The sequence below is a fragment of the Heterodontus francisci genome, chromosome 6 (assembly GCF_036365525.1).
Source record: "Heterodontus francisci isolate sHetFra1 chromosome 6, sHetFra1.hap1, whole genome shotgun sequence".
Taxonomy (NCBI): Eukaryota; Metazoa; Chordata; class Chondrichthyes; order Heterodontiformes; family Heterodontidae; genus Heterodontus; species Heterodontus francisci.
Genome location: NC_090376.1, coordinates 24,555,088 through 24,567,294, shown reverse-complemented (window position 1 = coordinate 24,567,294; position 12,207 = coordinate 24,555,088). Strand labels below are relative to the sequence as shown.

At 46.5% G+C, this 12,207-nt stretch overlaps 1 protein-coding gene across 5 annotated transcripts in view; it reads left to right on the top strand.

Annotated features, from left to right (window-relative positions):
* The first annotated feature begins 3,571 nt into the window (after nt 1-3,571).
* Nucleotides 3,572-12,207, top strand: part of LOC137371185 (von Willebrand factor A domain-containing protein 3B-like) — a 293,943-nt gene continuing 285,307 nt past the window's right edge. For 2 of the 5 annotated variants that reach the window (XM_068033287.1, XM_068033290.1), the window contains exons 1-3: nt 3,572-3,653; nt 6,744-6,919; nt 8,973-9,064. In XM_068033287.1, the coding sequence (XP_067889388.1) occupies nt 6,769-6,919; nt 8,973-9,064 (243 nt within the window). In that variant the 5' untranslated portion in view covers nt 3,572-3,653; nt 6,744-6,768. The remainder of the gene's footprint in view (nt 3,654-6,743; nt 6,920-8,972; nt 9,065-12,207) is intronic. The other 3 variants (XM_068033286.1, XM_068033289.1, XM_068033288.1) reach the window with 2 other exon arrangements.

Below are 12,207 nucleotides of genomic sequence, written 5' to 3'. Positions count from 1 at the left end.
GAATGATGTGTGCCAGCATGTAGTGCCAATGTCACATCCCTTTGCATCGTTGGCCCTTCAGAAGAGCCAATGTATGCAATAACACATGAGCGTCTCCACGGATGCAGTGACATGGACATTGGCTCAGTCAGCTGCTGCCTCTAATGGTTTACACAGGGCTGCTGCGGATGTGGACTGGTGCACAGCAGGTGAGTGAGGGTGATGTGAGGCTTGCAGGCTCATGTCGATTCTTATGGAGCAGACAGTCTTTGTCTGATAAGCCACTGCCGGACATCCCTAACTCACTGCTAGCCCTGCGTGCAGAGCCTGGGTGCCATCTGCCCTCCCATGCGTCTTTCATATTGTAGGTCCTCAGCGTCCTCATAGTCCAAGAAGGAATCCTGTTGACGTCTTTCCTCATCATGCCAGGCCTGGCCCCTATTGGGTGCGTAGTTGTGCAGAGCTGCAAAGAAAAGAGCTGACCTTTTCGGGCCGTAGTACAGGGCATCACCCTATCCATACAGGCATTGGATGCGCTCTTTCAGCATGCCGATCTCCTGCTCAATGGTGGCTTATGTAGCTCAGTGGCTGGCGTTGTATCTCTCCTCTGCGGCAGTGGTGGAGTCTCTCACTTGTGTCGGGAGCCACGTCTGCAAAGGATAGCCCTTACCTCCAAGAAGCCACCCCTCCATCTGAGCCAGTTCAGTTAACAGCGATGGCAGCTGGGACTGGCGCAAGTCCCACGTGTCATGGCAGCTGCCTGAGAAGCAGTCACACATTCGCTGCAAACATCTGCGGTGTTTACATACCAGTTTCACCTAGACTGAGAGGACTCCTTTAATGGTGACGTCTGCAGGTGGTAGCCTGGCAGTAGGCCTGATGGCCACATGAGTGCAGTCTATGAACATTATAACCTCTGGTTCTCCGGCAATGGTGCCAGAACCAATGGCCCTCTGGACGTGGCTGGGAGAGTCTGTCCTGAAGTGGGCATCCTCATTGGCCCTCAAGTGCAGGCCGTTGGTGGCCTCCCTGATGCAGCGGTGCACTGCTATCTGTGAAACCCCCACAACGTCTCTGGTGGGCCCCTAAAAGGCTGCAGAGGCGTCAGGCTTGTGAACCACTGCCACTATGAGGAACAAAGGTATGGGATGTCCACCGGAGCCCTTGGGCTGCAGGTCATCCTTGAGCAGGGCACAGGGACGTGTCACCACCCTCTCTATATGTGCAATCTCCTCTGACACTGGTGCTCTGGCATCCGATAGCATGTCATGTGGGGCCTGTAGATATACAGCAACCATAATGGTGGGCTCCCCTTGGGGGCTGCTGTTCACAACCAGAGGCTTCTACGTGAATCACACCTGCCTGTTGATATTGCCTCTGGCACATACGGTTCCTCACGTGCAGAGGATCACACAATGTAGGATGAGCCATACCTATTTCCATGTGATAAATAAAGTTGAACCCTGCATGTATTCGAAGGTTCCTAACAGGGCATGGATTGGTGTTGACGGGTACATCAGCTGCTTTCCTGGATCATCTATGTGGTATGCCATGGCATTGCCCATCTTGGCCAAAACTCAGAGTGGCACAACATGACCACTTCAAGATCCTACCAGCTGAATCGATTGCCCCCACCATCCATAACACCTTAATGCTCCTGCCCTTTCTGGCACACTCCCCACACACAGGGTGCCTAGTATGCCATTGCCCCCTCACAAACACAGAGTGTACACTGTTAACGGAGGGATGGTACATGGTACCTCCCTTCATGCCAGCACAGCTTTCCCTCCAGTAATCCCAGACTCCCTCCCTTTAAGAATGCAGAGTTAGACCCCTGCATATCTCCCCTCCCTCCTCCCTTTCAGAATGCAGAGTTAGACCCCTGTGTATCCACCCTCCCTCCTCCTTTCCATAACGCAGAGTGAGGACCGCTAGCTTTTCAGATCGTGAATGGGACGGCACATGACGGCTGCCCATTCAATGAAAAATCCGGCAGTGTTGGTGGAGAGGCTGCATAATCAGCATAGGTAAGTAAGCATTACCATATGCTAATTGTGGTGCCGCCACCATGCGGCGAGGTGTGGGAGGGGGGTGCATCGAGGTCCCGTCATCGCCGATAAAATGCGGTGGGCCCGTCGCGACGTCGTGGGTCGAGGCGGGCCTCTCCGTGCAGCATTTTACCAGCCCCGCGTCGCAACCCGCTTTAAAAAGGTCTCACTTTAAAAAGCCTTGAAAAATTTATGCCTTGTTGAATGAGATGTAACTGGGTTTTTAACAGTGTACTAAGTTCATAATTACTGCTGAACAACCTCTCTTGCCCTGAAAATCTTTTAATTTTATATTTGTGGAATGTGAAATTTCTCCAGAATGAGACAAATTCCATAAGATTTTAATACAATAAAAAATTTTAGAGTTAATGATATTTCATCTTCTACATTCATTCCAAGTGTATGTTCCAATCTTTATTTGCCTCCCAATAAAATGATCAAAAAGTGAAGAATAATCAGTGCTTTTTACTTCCTGTCTGTGAGAATTTTAATTGTTATTGGCTGTTTAGCCTGTCTGATGACCTCACTGTTGCTGGATGCCAGCAATTCCTTATAGTGGGGTTATAACTACAGTGGTGTAGTGGTAATGGACTCGGGGCCTAGTCTAATGTCCTGGGGACATGGGTTCAAATCCCATTGTGGTGACTGGGGGAATTTCAACTCAATTAATTAATTAAATTCATAAAAAAAGTCTAGAATTGAAAACTAGACTCAGTAATTGTGCAACAAAACTATTATTGATTGTTATAATGAGACCCATCTCATTCGTGGTTCACGAATGTCCTTTATGGAAGGAAATCTCCTGTCCTTACCTGGTCTGGCCCACAGCAATGTGGTTGATTCTTAAACTGCCCTCTGAAATGACCTAGCAAGCCATTCAGTTCAAAGGCAGTTAGGGATGGGTAACACATGCTAGCTGCCAGCAGCACCCACATCCCATGAAAGAATTAAAAAAATTGTTGCTGCCAGAATCAAATAAATGTTGGTAAAAGGTAAATTCACACCACAGAGATCGCTAGATCTTTGAGGTCAACAGTGAGTGTCTGTCTGCCAAATTTGGGCCAACCTGTTTTTAGTGATGGTGGTTGAGGAATAAAGATAAGCTGGGACACCAGGTGAACTCTCAGCTGAGAGGGCAGATGGGCTCCCGTTTAACCTCTCATCCAAAAGACGGCACCCCGGACAATGCAGCCCTCCCTCAGACTGCACTGAAGTGTCAGTGTGGATTACCAAAACTCCAGCGTGGGACTTGAACACACAATCCCAACGCCCCGCCCGAGTTTATTTTTTCAACGAATGTACAACCTCTATTATTTGCTTGGATATAACGTTACGTCCTTTTAATAGTAATTGGGAAAACCCATTTTGTTTGTGCAGGTTAACACACAATTCTGCATAGCTAGCGATTGCAGAGAAAATGCTGATGCATTCAAACATGTTAATATGTTCAAATTTATGTCAACAGCAAAAGAAATCCAACATTTTTGCATTGTGGTTCTGTCTGGAACCGGCTTCAGGGTGAGTGACAGCGCTTGGAGAGCAGCCCAGCCTGGCAACAACTGTAGTTAAGGTAAACAGAGTGAGGTCGGTTACTGGGAGCTGACAACGCCGCAAAGCAACGACACGGTAAGGGAAAGTTTGAGATTTTAATTTTTAGTAATAGACGCACTTGCACTTTTTTTTCCCCAGCAAGACAGTAATTTGTTGAAAAGAGCTTTTTTCCTCTTTTCCTTTTGTTCTATCGTAGGAATTTGATGGGAAGACATTGAACCATTGTTTGAATTAAGTCTGACTTAGCAACAAAGCAGAAAGACCAGTTAAAGCACGCATTTTTTAACCCAATGAATACCAGATGAATTTGCTTTTTATCATTTTCCTTGTATTAAATTCATAGCTGTTTAATATGTTGGTTTCAGGGCTACATTGAGTTTAATGGTTGCATTAATGGCCCATGATGTGAGCAGAATAACTTGCAGAAGTCCCCCACTCCCCTATAGGTTAGGGAGTAAGTGACACCTATGCTGCAACGTAGCTTGGCTGGTGGTGAGAAGGGCCCTCCCCGTCAGATCCTTCATGCACACCCGAAGTCTCGCCCCCTCCGCACAATGCCCCCACGGTGGCTGTGGTGGGGAAGAGACGGTCGCCCACCTACTCCTGGAATGTATCTGCAAAGCAGTTGTGGAAAGAAATGCAGTGGTTTTTGTCGAGCTTCATCCCAAGCAGCTCTGTAACACAGGAGTCTGTGCTCTACGGGCTGTTCCCAGGGACGCACACCGAGACAAACATCAACTGCTGCTGGAGGACTATCAATTCGGTGAAAGACGCCCTTTGGTCTGCCCGAAACTTGCTGGTCTTCCAGCGAAAAGAGTTGGCCACGACCGAATGTTGCAGACTGGCACATTCCAAGGTCCAGGACTACGTGCTGAGGGACGCACTAAAGCTTGGGGCAGCCGCAGTAAAGGCTCAATGGGGAAAGACCACTGTGTAAAGTCCCCCCACCAAGCTGAACTGAGGGGCTGGATCCATGGGAAACCCCTCGAACTGTATCGGAACAATTTTGTGTGCTGTAAATGTAAAAATGTATATGGCATGACAATGAAATGGAAGGGTTGTGAGGCAACTCATAATTGTATCGAAGGAAACTGATCACCTTTGCACTGTTTGTATTTTTTGACTTGATGCTGTTTTAAACTGTTTGGGAATGTAATTTTTACAGATTTTTATGAATAAAGTATATTTTGGAAATAAAAAAAAACCTATGCTTCAACGTGGTTGCACAGTAAAGGCCTGTTCGGGTCAGGGAAAAAAACCCGACCCGAACCCAACAGAACCACATCGGACCCGAGCCTGACCCAGTCCGAGTCCCTCCAATTTTTCCCGCGCCGGACCCAACCCGACCCGACCCGACCCGAGCCCGACCACCGGAATCTTCACTTTACCTATCTTCCGATTCCGAATCCGTTTCTTTTTAACCAACCTTTCAAGTCCAGTTAATACTGTGTGCGCCTGACCCGACCTGAGTCCGAAAGCCGGACCCGGAAGAACGGGTCGTCGGGTTCGGGTCGGGTAGTAGGCCTTTATTGTACAGTATACCATCTTATAGGATACTCTTCAGCAACTCTCCAAGGCTACTTTGATAGCACTTTCCAAATATGTGACCCCCACCACCTAGAAAGACAAGGGCAGCAGCTGCATGGAAACATCAGCATTTCCAAGTTCTCCTCCAAGTCACACACCAGTTAGATGTGGACATTCTGCTCCTTTGCTGCTGGGTCAAAATACTGGGACTCCCTTCCTAGCAACATTGTGGGAGTACCTTCACCACATGAACTGCAGTGGTTCAAGAAGGGAGGGGTAACTAGGGATGGACAATCAACTCTGATCATGTTATCAAGGCCCATATCCCGAGAATTAAAGCAAGAGACTTTTATCGATTTTTGAAAAGTTTCCTTCTGGGCCAGGCGGAATGGGAATGCTTCTTTGTGCCCCATAAGGAAACTTTGAGCCTTCCTCTCCCCCCACTATGAAAAACCCCAGTCCTCTCTTTCTCACTATTTATCTTAAGCCAAGGTCTGTTCCCTCTGACCCGGTGGTGGGCTCCTGCCTAGTGAAATCCCACCTCCGCCCACCAGTCAATTCTGTCAGGATCAGGCGAGAATCCATCTGGAAACATGGCAATGAGGCTCGGGATTTAAAATGGCCCGAGCCTCTTGATGACCTGCCACGTGCCTTCTCCCCCTACTGTATGTTGCTCTGGCCTGAGTTAAAATCAATGCATTAGTTTAGAATCTTCAATCTAATGATGCATAAAGGGTTAACAAATACAAATCTGACTAGCCGCCTACCTGGATATACTTGGAATATTTATATATCTCCCCTAGGTGAAAATGTACTACTTTAGTTAAAAAAGTGTTAACAACATAAAGCGTAAGGCTTGTTGCTTAAAATGGTGAAGCTTCACTTTAGAATTAAAATGTAAATTGCTTTGATTTGATTATTATAATTATTATATCATAATTGATTCTAATTGGATTGTGGCAGGTAAAACACAAAATAAAACTGATAGCTGTTTCATAACTCAGAAGGTTTCATTATTTGAATATTCGTTACAATGTACAGTATTCTTTCATTGTCACTGGGTCAAAATCCTGGAACTCCCTATGTAATAGCACTGTGGGAGGACCTTCACCACATGGATTGCAGTTTTTCAAGAAATCCTCTTTTCAAGGGCAACTAGGGATGGGCAATAAATGTTGTACTTGCCAGCAACACCCATGTCCCATGAATGCATAATTTAAAAAAATGATTGATTTGAGGTTACATTTTATCCTGCACCTCAAGTGCCACAACTATTAGCTGTTTTTGTTTCAGTCATAAATTCGGAAAAAAAATTACTCAGTAAACATTTTTGCAATCAATTTGCACATCTCTCCTGCAACATCTACAAAAATGTTAGAGTTTTATAAAATGAAATCTGAAGAATGCACAGAACCTAAAAAAATTTCTTAGTGCTCTCCAATACTGTGGCATAGAGTACAACAGTTCAATCATGGCATACTTAGTTGCATAAAATGAACCACAGACCTCTAAAGGTTAGAATTTTTATCTAGTTGCCATGTTTATAAATCATTAATTAAAATATGTTGTATTGGCGGAAGTGATGTTTGATTTGAAATGCTGAGATCAGCCAGCAGGGACTAATTAACTTGATTTTAGTAGCTTCAAGCACAAGCCATTGAAAATGATGAGAGCTCATGAGAAGAATTCACATCTGGAGCTTGATGTACGGACGCTCCTTTCTTCATCAAAATGGCTTCAGATTCATGGGCTGAAGAGAAGCCGGCTGACCCTGTCTCAGATCCTGTCACAGATTGGTTTTAAACGTAGAGAAGGTAACACTTACTGAATTGTTTATAGAATGACACTTGCACATTTTTGTACAGCAATTATTTGGGCAGTCACCCGCCATGCCCTGTCAAAGAATGAGGGCGTTGATGTTTGTCGCCACTAGATTAAGTTGTTGATGTGTGGAATTATCTTATAGCATGATATCTGTCTGCTTTAAAAATATTTCTATCACGTTTGACTGTACTGATTATATTTCATAGTTAGAATTGAAGACAATAGAGTACCTACAATTCTGAGGGCTGGTGAGGGTGGGAATTGGGTATAAAGCTTTTGGGGAACCAGCGGGAGTTGGGGAACTGGCATTTGGGACATAACACAGCTCTTTTGGGTGACCATCAAGTTTAACTTCAGCTCAAAATTCCCCCTGGGAGAGGTGGGGAGAAGGTAAGTCTTCTGCCCATCAACCTGCCCCGACATCAAGGGCATTTGTCTAGAGGATTTCTCGGGGTATCCCATTAATTCTTGTAATGTGCCCATGTACGAGCTGAAAGTTTGATAAAAGTCATAGATTTTAGAAGTATTGGTTATTGCTGAAAATAGAGACGTGTTGTCAAAGCTTTTCCTCTTGCACTCATCAGGACAATCACAAGAATAACCAATGTAAGGGAAAACAACAACTTATACTGCATGAGAAGAGAGTGCTGATTGGTTGGCAAGTGAACTCGAATGGTAGAAGCGATGCCATGGCAAATGTACCAGTTTACGGTGACTGACAGTTAACTGCCAAGCTTTGTTTAAAATTTAAACCAGGCAGCTTGACTGTGGTCAAGGCATTGCCCTGGGGAATGAACTGGCGAAAGGCTGTCACTTATTTTGTTCAGCTGAAACAGGCACAATGTTTGTACATATTCTTTCTGTCTGCAAAGAACAGGGCCCTGTGTATTAATATATGTAGCTTCCAGTGCGTTCAAATGCGCCACTCAGGGAGCCCTACTGACAATCTTAAATTGGTTGGCAGCGTAATTCTTAGCACACCATGCTTGCAAACCTCAAAACACAGCATTCAACGTTAGATGTGATTCCGTGATTGGATAACATTTCCTAAATAATCCACAGTGTGCTAAGAATTACGAAATGTTGTCCAATCGCAGAATCACATCTAATGTGATTTTTAATGTTTGATATCTCAGCCTCTATCTTAAGCCCATGTATATGTCCCAATCTTTATTTTGCTTTCTGTACAATAATAAAAATGTGAATTATAATCTGTGCTTTTTACTTGCTGCTTTGCTGTCTGTGAGAATTCTTCAACCTGATTGGCTGATCAGCCCGCCTGATGACGTTACTGTTGCTGGATGGCACACATACCCTATAGGTGGTGCCAAATTCGAAGTCACGTCAGAATTGTGGAAATTGGGACTGTGGAGCCTGCCAAAACTTTCTGGGCAGCTTTTTTCGAGTTCAGCAGCCCCATGCTTTCCCTTCACTGCTGACTGCAAAATCGAGGCCAATATTGTCATAGCATTGACGCACTCTATTCTAATGGATTACTTCTGAATCACAAAACAAATATAATTATTTTAAAAAGGCTCAGAAAAATCACAGAGAGCACATTTTATGGGAGGCAGCTGAATGTGAACATTTCTCTGCCTGAGCCATGTTATACAAGCTATCTGGCCTTGCAAAAATAAATGTCATAGCTTGTTGACCCATGGTGTATCTTCTATTTAAAAAAATCAATGCGTAGGCTTCATAAGACACACAATAATTGCTCTAAAATATTACTTATTACTATGAATATGAGTATTCAGACTGTATGGTAACTTTGAAATGCCTTGATTTTGTTTTGGCTTGACAGAAATGTGGTTATGCATCAACAAAAGATTACAACATTTCTCTGAAAGTGTCCATCTTAGAATATACTGCACTTTTATAGAGATCCATTGCACCTTTGGTGTGGCAAAAGCTCAGATGTATTTCTGTGTCTGAAATATATTTCTGGGCTGGGGAAGCCATGTAACCTGTTTTATTAATATTTCAAACAGTTAGACACACAAATGATTTTCACTTGGTAATCACATGTAATTTGTCTTACAGAATTTGACTGTGGACTGCGGAAGCCTGTGTCATCATGTTATGGTGAAGGCTTGTTCCATCAATACATGAGAAAAGATGGTAGGATTTACAATGTAAGTATGTGAATAACTGCATCCAAATGCAGTAATATGAGCAATACTTTTGTAAATCCATGTTTGTACTTTTCTCCTTTATTTATCATAGATAATAGTGTATGAATAAAAAGGGAAAAGGCTGGTAATACTCAGCAGGTCAGGCATCATCTGTGGAGAGAGAAACAGAGTTAGAGACTGAAATTTTACTGGCATGCTGTGTGTTCAAATGCAGATCCAGAGCTCACGTGGGCGCATGGTGTGAATGCAAGGGGATATTATTGGCAGCGGCCAATTAAGAGGCACCAACAGGACTGCTGTCCAATTGAGCAGTCATACTCCGAGCTGCTGGCACAATCAGAGGGCCGGTAGGTCTGCTGCCTCAGCAATGCTGCAGATAGAGGTGGCCGCTGCTGAGGCTCAGGGAGAAGGAGAGAGTGCCTCCATGTTGAGGTGCTCTTGAAAGGCTGGTGACCATTTTCTAAAATTTGCCAGGGCCAGGCACACAGGCTCCAGCAATTAAGGGAGTGAACCTCCAGTGGTGGCATCGGAGCTGTGCGGTGGAGGGACTCATTGCCGCAGGCGGGCCCTTCCGTGGGACATGGAACATCCGGGAAGCCGCTGAGAGGCTGTGTCGATGTACCTGCCAGTCTCCCTATGCGATTGGGGGCATTCCGACAACGGTAAAATGCCAGCAGGTGTGTAAAATGGCCGTTAATAGGCCAGTTGATTGGATTAATTGGCCTCCTGCCTCTGGTTGGTGGGCAGGCAAGCCTCTGCTATTTCTGCCTTTCTAAATATCCCCTGGTGACGGGAAGATGTCGGGCATTCCTCCAGCCGCCCAGGATGTCTGCAGAGGGCTGGTAAAATTCTGGCCAATGTTTCAGGTCTATCTGGAAGACGGTGGAGATGTCACAGCTCTTAAGACAAATGGAAATTCCGTTAGGGAAGAGCGGGGAAGGGCATTCTGTTACATCTCTAACTTCTACCAGTTCTGACAAAGGTCATCAACCTGAAATATTCAGCTGAAATTTGTCAACGTGGTGCGGGTCCCAGTGGCGGCACCGGAAGCAGGTGCCATCGCTGCATGTCACGTGTGCAGCCGGCCGACCGCAATCATGTGCTGGCCAACCATTTATCATAACTGAAGCACGGGGCCCGTCCTATTGCATGATGGGGGCATGACACAAGGCTGCGTCAGCTGGTGAAAACACAAGTGCTGGCATCATCCTTAATGCGTTGCCAACCCTGCTTGTACTGCTGTATTTCTCTGATGCAGTGACTCTGGAGTGCTGCTGGAAACTTTCCCCCAACCCCGCCACTGCTGCTGTTACTGCTGGACCCCCCCCCCCCCCCATTACCCCCACCCCTGCCCAATGCTGCTGTTATCACTAGACCCCCTTCTACTGCTGCTGATACTGCTGGACCACCCCACGTGCCCCTGCACCAGACTGAGACGAACTGGGACCCATGGTTTAGGAATGCCTCCCTGGAGATTCTCCTCCAGTCTACAAAGCAAAAGCAGGTGGTCCTTTTCCCAAAGGAAGGTAAGAAGAGACCCTTCTACCCTGCCCAAGCAAGCCTGGATGGAGATCATCGAAGAGGTCAGCAGCTGTGTGGTCTCCCCCCAGTATTGGGTCCAGTGCCACAAGAGGGTCAATAACCTCCTTCACTCCGCCAAGGTGAGGCCTCCATACCCATTTCCTCTTTTGTGCTTGCATGTGGATATGTGGAAGGGAGTGACCAACCAGGAGGTGGAAAGAGGGTGAGGCATTACCACATTCCGTCAGATGCATGGCAGCATGTCGGTGACAGTGCCTTGTTTCAGAGCTCACCCCCACTACATCCCCAATGAGCGGACATGAGGAGGAGCCATTTGGGAGTCTCCAGCAGGGGATGAGGGGCTGCAACTAGCATAAGTGTCCTTTGTTCTTCGTGCGAGATCCATAACACCAGGGAGACATCAAAGACTGGCGGTGGGTCTGTCCTCTGACATTAACAGAGGAGTAGGCTCTGGAGCTAGCAGGGGCCCAGGGCAGCCAAGCAGTCGCAGACAGTGAGACTGGAGTGTCAGCACAAGAGTGAGTAGACATTGTGTTCATGTGTCGTCCACCACACATCTGGAAATCTACATTACACATGGTTGGCATGACGAGATCTGAACAACCTAATACACAAATGTTTGTGTTCAGTCTTGCAGGTCATGGCACATTGAGGTAAGCTCAGCCGCTGGGACATGGGGCCTGCTGTCAACCTCGGAGGAGGAGGAACAGTCACATCATTCCCCTGCACCTCCACAAGTGCAGATACTCTCATGTTGGTGGGTATGCACTCAGGTTTAGATTCTGGGTCACAGGCTGGTGACAGCACCACACACATGCCCGAGCAACAGACGGAGGCTGTGACAGGTGAGGGCACTGACAGTTGGAGGACTGTGGGTGTCCAGTCCCATGCTGAGCGCCAGGCTGATGCCGAGCCTCTGGTGTCGGCAGCACAGAACATGCTAGAGTTGCAGAGAGAGGTCACAACTGGATACTGGAGGAATTCATCTATTCCATGAGTGCTGCCATGTCTCAGGTGTGTGAGCGCATGGCTTCCTCCATAGAAAGGTTGGCGACCCTCATGGAGAACCAAAACCTGCAGTCATTAGTTGTTCCAATGATGTGAATAAATGGAGGTCAAAATCGTTGTTGTAAATGGCTCATGCTTTCATTACTGCCTTGTCAGATATAACCTTTACCCTTGCTCACTCAATGGGCTACCAGGGTAGGCACAGGATGCGTTTGGTCAGCATCTTAGATGTTCCAAAGCGTGTGGTGAAGCTGGGCACTAGGCACTGGAGTGCGATAGGAAGGAGGTGATAGGCGGAATACAGAGAGGTGAGTCCTTATTGAGTTCACTTTGAGAGGCCACCATGGTGGCAGGAAGCGGGTATGTATGAGATTGTCCCGTGACTCTCAATGGCCCTGACTTCCGGTGCAAAGGGTTCACGATACAACGCTAGCTGCTCACGAGCCTGCTCCACATCCTCTTTGTCAGATGAGGACTTGTGATCAATCATGTCTTCTTTATTCCCCCATGCAGTGCTAGATTGTGAAGAGCATAGCAGACCACTACAAAACGTGAGACCTTCGCTGGGGCATACTGCAGGGCTCCATCGGATT